The sequence below is a fragment of the Symsagittifera roscoffensis genome, chromosome 1 (assembly GCF_963678635.1).
Source record: "Symsagittifera roscoffensis chromosome 1, txSymRosc1.1, whole genome shotgun sequence".
In the NCBI taxonomy this organism is placed as follows: domain Eukaryota; kingdom Metazoa; phylum Xenacoelomorpha; order Acoela; family Convolutidae; genus Symsagittifera; species Symsagittifera roscoffensis.
In genome coordinates this window covers 67,537,491-67,554,105 of record NC_087062.1, presented here as the reverse complement: position 1 = coordinate 67,554,105, position 16,615 = coordinate 67,537,491, and the positions used below count along the sequence as shown (strand labels likewise).

Genomic DNA, 16,615 nt, shown 5'->3' with positions numbered 1-16,615 from the left:
AATTTTGGTTGCGGCCAATCAAATTTTTTTAAGAGTAGAATTTCTGGTAGTTGCAACCAAAGTTGTTCCAGGTCCTGAAGTGGGATACCTCTTGTAGCGTGATCAGCTGGGTTACGTTTACCGGCTACATGATGCCACTGTTGGGCCTTAGAAATTGACATTACTTCTGTTTGCACTGTAAAATTTTTGCTTTTTAGGCCTGTTGATCTATGCAAGTACCATCATACTATTCATCTAGAAACGAAGGGCGTTGAAATTTGGTCGAGATGTTTTGGTTGTAATTTTGCAAAGACGAGCACCAAGTACTGCAGCTTGCACTTCGAGCTTGGTTATGCTTTGTCTTTTAATTGGTGCGACCGTGGTTTTTCCGATCATAAATGATGATTATTTATGGGCTTGGTTCGAAATACGGATGTAAGTGCAAGCTGCCATGGCGCACCGAGAAGCGTCGGTGAAAACATAGAGTTGTATATCGCTATGTATGTCGATTTGGCCTATGAACCTCGGTACTTTCACATTATTACCTAGTCCACACTTTCGGGTCGATTTTTTGATTATTGGGATGTATTCTCGAGGAATTTCTTGGTCCCAAATTATACCAGATTGCCAGTGCTTTTGAAGCAGTATTTTGAGAGTTATTACAAATGGTGCTATCAATACCAGCGGATCAAAGATTCTGCCTACAGCAGACAGAATTTTTCGTAGAGACATTTCTTCAGCCATTAAATTGTTTTTCAGTACAGGCTGATTGATGGTGGTGTCATTCATAGTACCCCACATCACTCCCAAAACTCGATGAGTAATTCTCTTGTTTTGTGCTAGTTAAGGAAATCAAGCACTTTCGTAGTACTCGGTTTAAATTTGGTTAAAATGAATCTTTTTTTTGGAGTGCCACCTTTGAAGCATTAGGCTTTAGTTGATTCCTGGGTTTCAAATAGATTGTCATATGAATGCACAAAGTCATCCATCTTGAAGCTGTTATGAATTAGTTGCTGTATGTTGGGTTTTTTGTTACAAAAAACGACGGCTGTTTGATATAGTGCAAAGATGGCTATTGCGGGCAAGCATTTAGCTACAAAGACTAGACGCGTATACTGATACTGCTTATTTCCTTGATAAGTCGGCCACAAGAATTGTAGTTTATTTTGAGTGTCTTCTTTTATGCCTATCTGCAAAAACATGCCTTCTATAGCACCAGAAACTGCTATTGGTTTTTCTTTAAAGCTCGTTAGCAAATCAAACTGTTATTAAGTAGATCCGGTCCCATCTCTAAACAGGAATTGAGATGATTGCCTTTGAATTTCTATGCAGCATTTGTTACACGTCGACCTCTACCAAGTTTCTGGGGATTTATAAACGGATGGTGCGGTAGGTACCATATTCGTAACGGTGGCGGATGTAGGAAAATTACAGGTATCACGTAACCTTTATCAAAATCAGTTGATAATGATTTGTCTTAGAATTGCATCGTGAGTTTGTCTTTTTGAAGTTGTCTTTGTAGAGACTCAGTTTGATCTTTAGCAACAACGTAGTTGTTTGGCATCCTCATGTTGTTATTCCTAAGAAGATTGATTCGGTAGCGAGTTCCGTCATGTTAAATGCTGTGTTTGAAAAACTCTAGTTGCTAAGCATTTTGCTTGAAATTGGTCATTTAGTTACGGTAGAATTTGTGCGGGATTCTTCGACTTTCAAAATTTTTTAACAATTTCCTCTAAGGAAGCATCTTCGTGTTGCTTTATATCTCTGAAATTGGCTAGATGATAGTTGCATTGACCATCTAAAGACTTTTGATGAAGCGGTCCGGTTATCGTCCAACCCAGTAAGTTGCGCACTCCATACGGACTGCTGGCAGGGTCTTTCAAATTGTCCCTCTCTGCGATTTGCTAGAAAGCGTCGTCGCAGAGTAGAGTGTGTACCGAATAGTGGAGGAGATTCAGAAACCCAATGTGTCGTAGATGGTCATGCCGGGAACATTTGTTGTTCAGTTTTGCGACCTCTATCACATCGAAGTTGAGCATTTCCACCAAAAAGACTGATTGTAGAGTAAACGTAGCAAAAGTAGAGTTGAAAGGTATAATGTGTAGTTGAACCTGATTTGATTGAGCAGTGTCCTCACTGAAAGCACGAATGCTTAATTCAACTGTTCGACTGGGCTTATACTGTAAAGTATCAGCTGTGCATTTCAGGACTCAGAACAGCTGCTGGAGTTGTCGAGAATTGCATAGCAAGGAACCGCTTGCTGTTGGTTTTTCAAACACGACGTTGTATTCATTTGGTTTTCCAAATTGATTTTGTTGGATTTCTGAGTATGACTCTGCGTAGTTTTATCCTGATAGCTATGCAAAGTAGAGTGGTGTTTTCCCCCGCCTTTATTTATGATACAACGTTTTGCAAAAGTACAGTTAGTTGAACTATGGTTACCCAGGCAGTCGAAGTACAACTACTTATCCTTCAGTAATTGAGTTTTTTGTTGCCAGTTAGCTTTGCAAAGATCTTTGAGTGTAGCATAGTCCAAAACAATAAATAAATACGCAGTATTCTTCCGATTTGAAAAAAAAACTGCTACAAGAAGTTTAGAGCGAGCAAGTCGAGTAAGTTTACTCGATTTCAAGTCGGACGTGTAGTTGTTTAGTTCGAAATTGTGCACCAGATTACTAGAAAACCACTGGGACTGCAAGTAATTTTTTTCCAAATTAGTTAACTTGGGATTGTTTCCTAATGCAGTTTGGAACAGCTCAAACCAATTGTTCCACTCTTATGGATTACCGTCGAACTTTGGGAGCATAATACCAGGAAGTTTGAAACTTTTGATACTGTAATAAATTGTGTTGCTCTGGTCAGTGCAACGGAGGCCGTGATCGTCTGGAGCCACGATTCTTCAACACGGTCGATCCGTAGGGTGCATGTTGAGAGCTTTAGTACCAGTGTGTAGCTGTTTTAGCGATGGATTTAGTGTACATTGATCATTTTTAGAGAAATATGGGTTCTCATAGGAACCAGGTCGATCATAAATATCATCACATTTTCGTCGATGTGATGGACATGGAAACTGTTGCATAGATCTCGAGTTTTCTGTCGTAGTGTATGGAAGTTCGCACGGGATTAGCACTGTTGGCTAGGATCGTATGTGAAGATAATTACAGAGTAGAGTGACTGGAAGAGTCATCTATCTGTAGTGTTTTTGTGGTGTTTTTCATATCGTCGCATTTGTTTCTTTAGCAAAAATTTGCGGCTTCGCAGTGAAGAGGCATCATTTAGAAGATTTTGCACGCGTCTGCTAGAGGGCACGACGCTATATTATCTTCCAATTTCTCCGATTCTCGCAGGCAATTCAAAAGGTCGTTAGCCGTTATTTTAACATCCTCCAATTCCGTAGATTGTGCAATTTCACTGCTAAGTTCTTGTTCAAGGTTCTCGAGAGAAGTTTAGAGAAACATCCATTTGCTTATGAGTGGTTGTTAGGAAATTTTTGGAGCCATCCTTAAAGTAAAGATAAGGCTAAAGAATGGTATAATAATGTTAGAAAAAAGTTATGAAATGGTTGAAAGTAATTTTAGATACCAATTGTTTTTTTTTGCGTGCGTTTTTCGTGTAGGGCTCTTATAAGCTTTTAAGAAACTATGAAGTATCACGTACTTCAACTATTAAGTACCAAGTACTTTTGATAGTTTTTTAGCGGTGAAACTTGGCTGAGAATAGTATTTAACCTTTTGAATAAGATGAGGAATTTTTTTTAGACCTCAATGGTTCAAGTTTTACGCAATGGGCGTTTTTTTAATTTTTCACAAGTTTCGAGAAAGTTTTTGGAATGGTAGGTTACATTGCTTGCCCTTTTTTTCTTTTTTTTTGGGTAAAGGAGATTTTGGCTATCGCGTTTTGGCTCTGGGTCTTTTTTTTTTTAAAAACTACCTTTGCACCCCGAGCTAATGATGAAGACAAAGCAGCGAATGATGAAGACAAAGCAGCGAATTATGAAACTCAGCGAATGATGAAGACAAGCAACCAAAGACAAAGCACCTCTCAATTGACGTTGAGAATCTCTGAGACCTCTCAATTGACGTTGTGAATGACAGCTAGGGACCTTTTGCCGCCCTGGATGCAGCTAGTCGCAGTCCCAGTCGCAGGGGGGACCTCTGAGACCTCTGAATTGACGTTGAGAAGAAGAGCTGGTACACCTTTGCACCTCTGGACCTCTTGTTTTGCTTTTCTGTGATGACCAAATATCCAAGACTCTTGGTTCTCAAACCTTAAACTGTCAGCTTTTATGTGGTTTTGACATCATCCACAGATTATGATCACACTCCGATAATTTATAAATTTTGAACTGAAATTCAACGCTTTTTCAAGTAACCCATATGAAGGATTATTTACATCATGAATAAGTTCGAAGCATAGAGAAGGTTAGTTTTTCACAGCAAGTTTAATAGTTGTTTTTTATATTTGTTCGCTTTCACGCGCGTTCTTTTAGTCTGAAGTAAATATATCTGCAGTAATACAAAAAACATAAAATGAGTTTTTTGAAACTGAAATACTACTAAAATGAACTATCTGAAGTGTGTGGTACATAGTTTTGAGTGGAAAAAAAATAGTAAGGTATTTTTTTTTGTTTCATTGACTCGTTCAAGGGAACTCTTAGTTGGCCTCAATTTAAATTGGAATGATGTTGTAGCCGAAATAGTCGTTACCTGTATAATGCATTAATAGATATTTAGCGCGCCAAATATTTCTGAAGAAAGAAAAACAAATATCAGTTGTTTTCGAAAGTTCGCGAACTAAATCAGAGACATTTCTATTGAGATTCATAAAGTATTTACTTGAATATTTGAGCTTCGACATTAATTTATTGAAGTTTGCTATCAAAAGTTAAATATAAATTCATTTTTTAAAATCAAACTTTAAAAAAAAAAAATTCAAAGATCAAATATTTAGTAAAAACATTTTAGCAAACAAATAATCAGTAAAAATCATTTTGGATAAATATTAATTTTTTCTGAATAAGAAAGGTCAATTTTTTTGTAATAAAAATAAAGAAATGCTGGTTAAGTTCAAAAGTTCAAGAAATAAATCATAGACATTTAAAATGTCACTAAAAATCAGCTTAATGAACATCTGAGTTTTGCTATTGTTTTTCGAAAGTACTTTCGAAAATTGATTGTAAATCCGTCTTCCAAAAGCAAAATTTTGAAAAACTATATCAAAGTTCAGATCTTCAATAAACTAATTTATCGATTTAAATGATTGAAAAAATTAAACAATTGAAAAGCCAAAACTGTTGGATTCAAATTGCCTACAGTGATTTTCAAAAAAAAATTAGTTTGGAATCTATTTAATTCGAGTAGCTCCTCAGCGTTTTCAAATTATAACATCTTTTTCAAGCAACCAACTTGTTTAACAGAATCATTGAATCATTCGGTGGCTTGATTTCTAGAAAATTAAATTTCAGCTTCTCATTCTGCATTTTTACTCTAGAAGAGGTTTCATGCCTGGAAGTACGGGTTTCTAGGCCTGTAACCCGGCCAGAACGTGTTATTTTTGCTAACTAAAAATGTTCGACCTGAAAATTGACTGTCGGCCAATCTTCTGTTTTGTGATTTTTGTCGGCTTGTCGCCAGAGCACAAGTTTATCTGACCATTTGCAAAATTCGTTTGATGTTTTTTGTATTACTGCAGGTGGAGACCTTCTGCAGCTCTGGAGGCAGCTAGTGGTAGTCGCAGTCGCAGGGGAGACACCTGAGACCTCTCAATTGACGTTGAGAATGACAGCTGGGGGACATTCTGCCTATCTGGAGGCAGCTAGTCGCAGTCCCAGACACAGGGGGGACCTATGAGACCTCCGAATTGACGTTGAGAAGGACAGCTGGGACACTTTTGCAGCTGCGGACCTCTTGTTTTGCTTTTCTGTGGTCGGCAAATATCCAAGAATTTCGGTTCTCAAGTCTTAAATTGTCAGCTTTTATGTGGTTTTGACATCATCCACAAATTATGATCACACTCCGATAAATTATAAATTACAAACTGGACTTCACCGCTCTTTCAACAAACCCATATGAGGGATTACTCACATCATGAATAAGTGCGAAGCATAGAGAAGGTTAGTTTTTCACAGCAGGATTAATAGTTGTCTTTTCTTTTTGTTCGCTTCACGCGCGTTCTTTTAGCCTGAAGCAATTAACGAGTTTTTTGAAAATGAAATGCAACTAAAATGATCTATCTGAAGTGTGTGTGGTACATAGTTTTGAGTGGGAAAAAAATTAGTAAGGTATTTTTTTGTTTTCATTGACTCGTTAAAGGGAACTCTTAGTTGACCTCAATTCAAATTGGAATGATGTTGTAGCCGAAATAGTCACTACCTGTATAATGCCTTAATAGATATTTAGCGCGCCAAATTTTTCTGAAGAATGAAAAACAAATATCGGTTGTTTTAAAAAAAATTCACGAACTAAGTTTTGTGACTGATTAAGTATTTTCTTGAATATCTGAGCTTCGACATTAATTTATTAAAGTTTGCTATCAAAATTTAAATATAATTTCAATTTTTAAAATCAAACTTTTTGAAAAAAAAATTAAAAGATCAAATATTTAGTAAAAACATTTCAGCGATCAAATATTCATTGAAACCATTTTAGAGAAATATTTACATTTTCTGAATAAAAAAGGTCAATTATTTTGTAATAAAAATAAACAAAAGCTGGTTGCGTGCAAAAATTCACGAAATAAATGATAGACATTTAAATTGTGACTAATAAATTAGCTTAATGAACATCTGAGTTTTGCTATTGTTTTTCGAAAGTACTTTTGAAAATTGATTGTAAATCCGTCTTTCAAAAGCATATTTTTGAAAAATTATATCAAAGTTCAAATCTTGACTTAACTAATTTATCGATTTAAGTGTTTCAAAAACTTAAACAATATAAAAGCCAAAAATGTTGGATTCAAATTGCCTACACTGATTAAAAAAAAATTAATTTGGAATCTATTTAATTCGAGTAGCTCCTCAGCGTTGTCAAATTATAACATTTTTTTTCAAGCAAACAACTTGCTTACCAGAATCATTGAATCATCGATGGCCTAATTTATAGAAAATTAAATTTCTGCTTCTCATTCAGCATGTTTACTCTAGAAGTAGGTTTCATGCCTGGTAGTACGGGTTTCCAGGCCTGTAACCCGGCCAGAACGTGTTCTTTTTGCTAGCTAAAAATCTTAGACCTAAAATTTGACTGTCGGCCAATCTTTTGTTTTGTGATTTTTGTCGGCTTGTCGCCAGAGCTCAAGTTTATCTGACCATTTGCAAAATACGCTTGAAAGTAATGGAATATTTGTGCTCGGGGTGGTTTTTTTTTCAGACAAATTTCGACTTTTTAACTAGCCATTTTTGACGGATTTTTTTATCATTCGAAAGGTAGTGTTGTCTTGAGCTCAAAATTGAAAAGATATTTCACCTGTGATTTTTTTCCTAAATTAATGGGGTTTAAAGATTGCCATTTTGGCCAACTTGGGACAATTAACGCGCGATATATTTCGCGCTAATAACGCGTGAGCGGAGAGTTAATCCGTCTTAAAATCGTTCCAAATTGGTTGAAAGAAGCTTATTTGCCGTATTTGATTTGTTTCAAGGAGCGAAATCTATCCTTTTATACTTTGTATGGCGTGTGGGGGGATGATTTTCAGAAGAAAAAAATTCAAATTTTAGAAAAAAAAATTTCATTTTATTTTTTCTTACATTTAATTTTTTAATGTTATTACTGCTCCATAAAACCTCAAAAGGCAGTCGGAACATTTAGGGCTTCGCCCTGATACGAGTAGTCTTGTTGTACTTCAACTCTATTTTTTTACTGTACAGTTTTGAATCCATCTTTGTCAAAACTCCTTTGAAAATATTTATTGCGTTCTTAACAATCGTAAGCGGAAAATTAGATCGTACTCCAAATTAAATTGAGGCAAACCATTTAGTTTTATAATTAGTACAGACGCGTAATACATCATTTTTGTAGTTTATCCATTTAAGCGTATGAAGGCACAAATTGAAGAAAAAATGAAAAAGTATTTTTTCTTTTTTTTAAAGATTTTTTCGTCCAATTTAAACCGAAAAGCTTTTAATTGGCCTTAAAGTGCAATCGGAACATTCAAGGCTTCACCGTGATATACGAGCAGTCTTGTTTGAAGTTATGGTGTTTTGAAATTTGCCGTTTTAGGCAATTTAGGATAACTACAGCTTTTTGTTTGTTTTAAACTTGATGTGTGGGGAGAGGTGGAGTGAGGAAGATTAAGAATGACCAAAAAAAGTAAAGCAATCAAACTCGGAAAACAAGCTTATGTGTTGATTCGTTTTGAGTTTTTGCAACTTATGGAAGTGGTGTCTGACCCTCTGAATCAAAGCTCACGGTTGTTCGCTTAATCCATTTATATTCAATTATTTTGCACAAAACTAGGGACGAACATTGAGCTACTTGCATAACAGGCGGCTTTTTTGCACTTAGGTTGATTAGATAGATGTATTAGTCTTTTACAGTTCATTGTTATCTGTCGATGAAATATAAAGGACAAAGGATCAAAAGGAGAAGCATATAAGAAAAAAGAATTGGTTCCTTTCCAAAATGTTCACAGCATTTGAAACGTCTTTGGTAAATAAGAACTAATATTTCAGTCTCAATTGTGTCTCATCATCCAGCCCTGTCATCTGCATGGTGTTAGGTATTTCTAGGCAGCTAGGGCGCTCTTCATGGTGTGGTACTGGCTCGAAGTTCCAGTCTTTGTGAAATTGTGATTGACCCCGTCCAATTGTTTTCTGCCCTCCATTACGTCCTTGTCCAGGGCCAAAGAGTTGTTCTTCAGGGCCAAGTCCTCCATCACTCGTTGCAGATTATGCTCGCAATTCGTCAGCTCGTGTCTTGAATAGAAAAAAAAAATTTCATCAGTTAGCCGCATCTAATTGGGAGAATTCGTTGCGTTAGTTGAAAAAGGTGCGTAGTTCCTCAAGGTTACTCATTCAAATGAGGTTTATCAATGGAGACGGTAAAAAGACACGACTACTCACTGTTCCTGTTTGAGCTTGTCCTTGAGGGTGCGGATGGTGTTTTTGATCTCGTTGACCTCATTCACCAGACCGTACTGGGCATTGTCCCGACACAATTCCAGTCCACTGGGTCTGCAAGTCCTGTTCTCCAGTCTGGTCTCGGCAAGTTTGAGGGGTGCCTCCTTGTCTCTAATCGCCTGCTCCATACCAGCGATGTCCTTGCGCATCTCAGCGATCTCTTTCTCCGTCTGATGGTGAACACACAAATATTTGGAAAGATCAACAACTAAAAGTGTAAAACTGTAAAAGCTCTTGAAGAGAAAATATTTAGTAGTTTGACTCCTGGTAGGAGCTGTGACTTTTTCCGTCTTTTCGATGTCTTTTTTATGCCAATGAAACTTTTATTAGGTAATTGATAGTGAGCTTTTTGAGTTTTTAAATGTTGGCTGAACTTAAATACTGCTCGCCAAGGCAGTTGAATGCTAATTTTTAAGATTTTCTTTCATTCGTTACGAAAAGTCTGCGCTCATTTTTGCTAAAATGTACAACTGTTAGAAAAAACCAGGAAAATGGTTCTGATCGGGTCCCACCGAAGTAATTATGGAAATGCGATTACGTAGCAAAAATTGGACAGCCATAAAGAAGACAAAGTCGTGGGCTAATCAGAATCGAGATAAGAAAACAAACGTGCAAAATCATTTTCTCGATTCTGATTGGCTCACCACTTTGACTACTTTATGACTGTCTCCTTTTTGACCGAAATCTTTCAAATGCGTTGGCTGTGTGAATTAAATGAAAAAATGTTACTGTCACTTATGAACTTAAATGATGAATTGCTCTTTCAATGTCTTGAACTTCGGTCTGACGTGATGTGAATGATGTAATGTAAAATTTCATGACGTCACTGACTTACCCTATCCTTCTGCCACTCGTCCTCCACCTTAGCCTTCTCCACATCTGCAATTCTGTTGCGCAAAGAGTACTCAGTCGCCTCCTTCTGTGCCTCCACGTCATTCGCTGTCTAAACACATCAACAAAAAATCATCTCTATTGAAAATTATTATTGAAAAAAGAGGAGTTTTTTTAGATAGCACCTCAAGTTTTTTGAACGTGTATCATTTCTAATTTGAATGCGTTATTCAAACTTTTTTGAACAACATTGCTTCAGCCAATCATCATCGAGTGTTTCACTTTTGTTTCATAAATTGAGCTTTGCGGATTTTGACGGAATTGGTAAAATACACAAAAAAGGGGGCAATTTTCTCGGGGTTAGCGTGCAGCTCAGGCTCTTATTACCGATAACACTTGATCAGAGAATTGGGTTTTTTCTACCCTTCATTCATCCAAGTTGCTGGGCATAAAATTTAAATGATAAAAAATGAAATTTTGTACATTTTGTTTAAATTTCGGAAATTGTATCACTTAGGCTACAGTATTTTGTCGCTTATTTACAACACTTGTTTATTGACAGTCAAAACAAAACGAAAATAGTGTTGTTTAAAAAAAATTATGCAGAGTGATTTTGGTAACTTAATCATGTCTAAGTTTTAGCTTTAGTGGTTTTTAACAACTTATTTTTTGTAACCAGAGAGGTTCCACGTTTAAAAACTTGTTAACAGGTGAAATTGTTTGTATCGGTTTTATTGGTATAGTGCAAGCAGATATCACAAGAATTCATAAGGCCTAGAGGGAAAAATGGAGTGGGTCCTCACCTGTCTTATGGTCTGGTTGATGGCACCTCTGAGAGCAATAGAAGCTTGCATCTCCGCCTCCGCCCTTGCTCTATTGTATCTGCTGTGAGCATCCCACTCTTGGGGCGTAATGTGACTGAAACACCCACACAGGTCAAATGCAGTTGCCGTTGGCTTTCTTTGTGCAACAATTTCAAATGATGAATATTAAGTTTTTTATAATGTAGTAATTTGCGCTTCCAGATAACTTCCTTGCATTGCCATTTCTATGATTCATTTTTGAGCATGTTCTACGGGGAAGTTCCTCATGACAGAGCCCGCAGTGACAAAACTGAATAAAAATCGATTATGTACAGAAAATCTACAGATTAACGTTTGTATAGAACCGATTTATCTACAACAATTTTGCAAACGATAATCAATACTATACAGATAGAATTTTTTTCATCAAAAACATATGAGTTTTAGTGCCAAAATAATTAGTTATTCTACTCTATAAAACCTGTATACAATCTGTTGATAATCTGCATATAGTCAGTATTAAATCTTTATACAAAAAACTGTATATAATCGGCAGATAATCTGTATATAATCTGTAGATAATCTGTATATAATCTGTATAAATTGTTTATAGTGCCTAAAAACTTTAGAGGTCGTAACAGTTTCAAGTTTGACCAATCAGAAATTCAATTAATTTTTATTTTCAATTTAACAAAAATTTGTAATCACGAAAAACTTTCTGTGAGTGTCAAAGTGAGATGAACTCACTTGAGGAAAATTATTTACCGCATGCTACAAATTTCAAGAGATCCGTCTAAAATTTTGCAATCTAAGGGTTCCCGCGGTAAGGAGAGTAATTTAAAAAGATCAACTTTTCCAGCACAATTTTGTGAAATCAAAATCAACAAAAAAATGTTATAGAGCAATTAATTTTTGCTGCAACTTATTTCCACAAAACTGATTTTCAAAAAAAAAAAAAACGTTTTCAGATCAAATATCAGTACATAAATCTCAATGAAAAGCGTACTTTATATTGTTATTTCATTATACTCCTTCTCATATTATTTGATTGGCGAGTGTATAAAGAAAATCTGTTTATAATCTGTAAGTAATATGCATATAGCCTGTGTAAAATCTGCATATAATCTGTATATAATCTGTATATAGTATGTATAGAATCTGTATATAATCAGTGTAAAATTTGTAGATAACCTGTAGATAATCTATAGATAATTTATATATAACCTGTACACAACCTGAAAAGTTTTTAAATGAGACTATAATGGAGACATACAGTATAAAACGTTTATAATGTTTATACGTTTATAACGTTTATACGAAATGCTTATGAAATGCTTTATGATCGAATAATGAAACTGCATAATCAAAGTCTTACTATAAAAAATTACAGCAGATATAAAAATTGTATATTTTACTGTAGATAATCGGTTTTTATATATTTTTGTCACTACGGGAAGGACCGAATGATCAAAAAAAATATAAGCCAATTATAATTCTGATTTCAAAGATCTGGAAATAAATGCGAGTATCTCAAAGAAAAAGCACTATTATAGGGCATTAATTTCATCATTAGCCGAATGTATAACCAGCAGATACTTGCAATGGAAACATTCAAGTGGATGAAACGAAGAAGAGTTCTGGTAAACATTTCTTGTTGTTGCGACCTCCGAATTTTTTTCTAGCTGTGATCGTTTTATTTAAATTATGAGTCTGAAAGTTGCTAACTTGCTCAAAATGAGATAATTAAAGCACGATATATTGCATTCATAAAACACAAAAAGCGGCGGGTTACATCGCTCAAAATTGAATTGAGTCAGGTCATGTGGTCTTATTATTACAATACAGGTCTCTGAATTGCGTGTGGAGGGATAAAAATGGCACAATTTAAATAGCGCGAAATTTAATTAGCATGTGGAGGGACAAAATTTAAAAAATAATAATGAAAAAAGATGGAATTTTTTAATACTCATCAATTTTTCAACCTAAACATTTTAATTGGTGTAAAGTGCAGTCGAAGAATTCACGGCTCCGTTACGAGCAGACTTTTTGTTCCGACTTTTGAAGAATATCGGAATAGTTATGCATGGGTGGTTTCAGGGCAGATATAGTGGGGGGGACGCTTCCTTCCCCTCAGGGATTCGACCCCCTGCCAACCCAAAGGGTCCCCCCTTTGGTACTTTTTAAGAAATCCATTTTTGACCGACCGACCCTTAAATTTTTCTAAAGGCGCTTTTGGCGCCAATATATACTAACTTTGAGGGGGAGCGCGCGCCAAAAAAACGCAATTTTTTTTTGTCAAAATTTTCTAAAAAATGCCCAAAAACGGCTTTTTTGACCTGTTTTTTCAAAAATTTGCCTGGTTTCAGGGCAGATTTAGGGGGGGGGCGGACGCCCCCCCCCCCCCCCCTCAGGGATTCGACCCCCTGCCAACCCAAAGGGTCCCCCCTTTGGTACTTTTTAAGAAATCCATTTTTGACCGACCGACCCTAAAATTTTTCTAAAGGCGCTTTTGGCGCCAATATATACTAACTTTGAGGGGGAGCGCGCGCCAAAAAAACGCAATTTTTTTTTGTCAAAATTTTCCAAAAAATGCCCAAAAACGGCTTTTTTGACCTGTTTTTTCAAAAATTTGCCTGCGGCGTAGAAAATTTGGCCTAAACAGGGTCTTTTTACTGCTCTAGGAGAGCTCGGAAAATCAATTTGATCGACCTAAAAAAAGGTCGTCAAAATTTTCGAAAATTTTTTGAAAATCCGCCCCCCCTCCTCCCGAGAAAATCCTAGATCAGCCCCTGGGTGGTTTTAATATTCAATCAAAATTCGACGATCGCAATAATAGTTTTTAACAAAAAATTTTATACCCCATTGACGATATCGACTCAAATGTCGAAACCTTCACAAGTTTGCCCTGATAAACTAGCAGCCTTACTACGTTTCATTTTTTGTTTAGTTTTACTTAGTATACTAAGGTTTTCAGCAAAGTGGAACTGTGAAAATATTGATTAACTGGCAAGTTTAATAATAACGAAACGCTCTCTCGTGCTGTGTTATAGATAGATCGATCAATTCATACCGCTCATATTTTTTCAGTAAAATGGCCCAATGACCAAATTTCAAATAACCATTTTTTATGTAAATTTGATCGCAAGTTAAGTATGTTTAGCTAGTCGAGTATATGGCGTTCTGAATGTTTGGAGATTTATGTTAAAAAAGTCTGTATATGTACGTTATATGTAAAAAATCTAACCGTATGGTACTGTACTTCAATTTGTCTCAAGATTGTTTCAGTATTGGTAAAGCAAATGGCGAGAAAAAAACGTGCCTGACAAATGTTTTTAAAGTTCATTTTCAAAAGTGGATTTTATTTGAAAGATTTCTCAGTGGAAAAAAAAATTCACCAATTAATCCAGTTGTCTTTTGGGTTACAAAGACTGTGAATCATAAGATTCTTGAAACTCAAAGAGCTTCAAAATGACAAATTTAATAATTTTTTCTTAAATCTCTAGTGTTGAAAAAGTTCCGATAACAAACATCAATAATAATTTTTCGGTTTCCAGGAATTCGTTGACACTTTCCAAATGTTTGTTGGCTATGCGTGTTATTAATATCAATGTTACTCACCCTTTGCTAATGCGTGTGGGGTTTGGCTGGAAACAGATCTCTGCACTGTCTTGGGTCAATTCGGCCTGTTCATTGTCGATGTCTAGGGCCACATGTTTGTGTTCCAAGTCTCTCAGGATCTGCTTCCTCGCTTCTTCCAGACGGCAGAGCTGCTCAAACGACTGTGCACATTTCTGCTGCAGTGCCACTTTGGTTCCCTCAATTATCTCCACTTCCTAATAAAGAAATAACTGACATTTTCAGCTCTGTGGTGCAATAAAAAACTTATTTTGAAACTTATTTTAGGCAAACAGCTAATACGCATTATCTTTAGGAAATCTTGCCCCAAGATCTTGAAAATTTAACAGAGATAGCAAAAACTCTTCAAGAACTAAACACAATATTTTGTCCATCTTTGAAATCAGGCGCGGATCTAAGAATTTCTCGGGGGGGGGGGGGGGGGGGGCGAATTTTCAAAAAAATTTTGAAAATTTTGTCGACCTTTTTTTTTAGGCCGACCAAATTGATTTTCTGAACTCTCCCAAACCACTTGAAAGACCCTAATTTGGCAAATTTTTGTAAAAAAGCCAAAAAAAGACGTTTTTAGGCACTTTTTGGAAAATTTCGACCAAAAAAAAATGCGTTTTTTGCGTCGCGCGCTCCCCCCTCAAACTTAGTATAGATTGGCACCAAAGGCGCCTTTAGAAAAATTTTAAGGTCAGTCAGCCAAAAATGGATATCTCAAAACAGTACAAAGGGGCCCTTTGGGTCAGCAGGGGGTCGAATCCCTGAGGAAGGAGAGTGTCCGCCCCCCCCCCCCCTCCACACCCCCCCCCCCCCCTAAATCCGCTACTGTTTGAAATAGTTCAGTCCAACAACTCAGAAATTTGTTTAATTGACTCAGCAGTTTTATGAGAGAAGTCAAAAATGCTATGGAATCGTTGAAAAAATTTATGATTCTTTGCAATTTATTGGAGATTTTTAGAGATTTCCAAGATATTGACACTTGTGAGAGAAAGTGTCTTGTAACCTTGACTTTTTTCCGTTATGAGTTTTTCTTACAAGTATATATGAAACTGAACTTGCTTTTTTGAACTTAAACAACTTCCAGATTCCTTCCCTTTGGTCTAGAGGTAACGCGGTCGCATTTGAACCCTAAGGTCCGGGTTTGAGTCCCAGCTGGACCTTGTTTTTTTCTCAGTATGTTTTCAGAATGTTTTTCCGGGAAAATTGAGTTGTCGGACTTTCATTTGTCTGCTCATGTTTTTCAGCTTAGTTGTCACACCACGGACTGTTTTTAGCTGTAAGCAATTTTCATTGTAATTGTAAGTGTTGTTGATTTACTCTGGTAATTTGTAAGTTTACTAGCCCTGACTTTGGATTTCACGCGAGTTATTCAATTTTACTTAGGACTAGAGCCTTCTAAATGAACTTTTTGGATACATAAATAACCTGATGGCTTGAGTTAGAAAAAATCATCTGTGAAAAATAATTTCAAAACTAGGAGATCCAGGTCGTTTATCCGTGGTTTGGGGAAAAACGCCGACATATGACAGTTGTTCAGAATCATGATAAAATAGTGCGGTGTTATGCGTCGCACGTGGTTACGGTTGGGGCTTGGACAGGGATGTGGTATACTAGGGAAGCGGTGAAGGTTGTTGAGTTGGTTTTTTTTCAAACCTTTCTCAATTCGGCAGTGGGTATGTCGTCCACCAAGTCTATCTTCAGTCTGCCCTCTCTGGTGGTGAGTGCCTGGTTGGCCACATCCAGAGGCAGTGCCTTGGCCTCCAGTGCCCTCTCACATACTTCCTTGTCCGCCTTCAGTCTCGCTATCTCCTCATCCAGCTGGTCACGTGACTCCTCCAGTCTATCCCGCCATTTCTGGATGTCGTCACATCTGTTCTCCAGTCGTGTCTTGTTGTCTTGCTGGTTCCACCTGAAGCAACCAAACTGATTTCAGGCCCTTGATATCAACCACACGCATTTAACTTCATATCAGTGGAGTAGTTTTACATTCGTGTTGAAGTTCTTCTAGTCCCAACTAATGAAAATGGGTAGGAATTTGTATTTGGATGTAATAATGTTTTTTTCCCAAAAATACACTTCGGAGCAAGGTTGTTGATTGCTATACCATAAAAAAGCTCTTTAAGCGTGTTTCGATCGATATGATGTTTTAAAATTTCCAAAAAAAACCGGTCTCGAGAAAAACCGGTTTCAAAAATTTTGATTTTTAGTCTAATGTGAAGCGAATAAAGCGAGCGAGTAACTGCTTAAATATGAAAAGCTGTCAACT

The 16,615-nt window shown here is 36.5% G+C and overlaps 1 protein-coding gene across 1 annotated transcript in view; it reads right to left on the bottom strand.

The window, feature by feature from the left end:
* Positions 1-7,915: 7,915 nt before the first annotated feature.
* LOC134848046 (tektin-B1-like) overlaps positions 7,916-16,615 on the bottom strand; it is a 10,890-nt gene continuing 2,190 nt past the window's right edge. Inside the window, exons 2-7 of the mRNA XM_063865383.1 lie at positions 16,003-16,258; positions 14,344-14,558; positions 10,726-10,840; positions 9,927-10,034; positions 9,035-9,261; positions 7,916-8,887 (exon numbers count right to left, since the gene is read on the bottom strand). Of these exons, the coding sequence (XP_063721453.1) occupies positions 8,698-8,887; positions 9,035-9,261; positions 9,927-10,034; positions 10,726-10,840; positions 14,344-14,558; positions 16,003-16,258 (1,111 nt within the window). The 3' untranslated portion in view covers positions 7,916-8,697. The remainder of the gene's footprint in view (positions 8,888-9,034; positions 9,262-9,926; positions 10,035-10,725; positions 10,841-14,343; positions 14,559-16,002; positions 16,259-16,615) is intronic.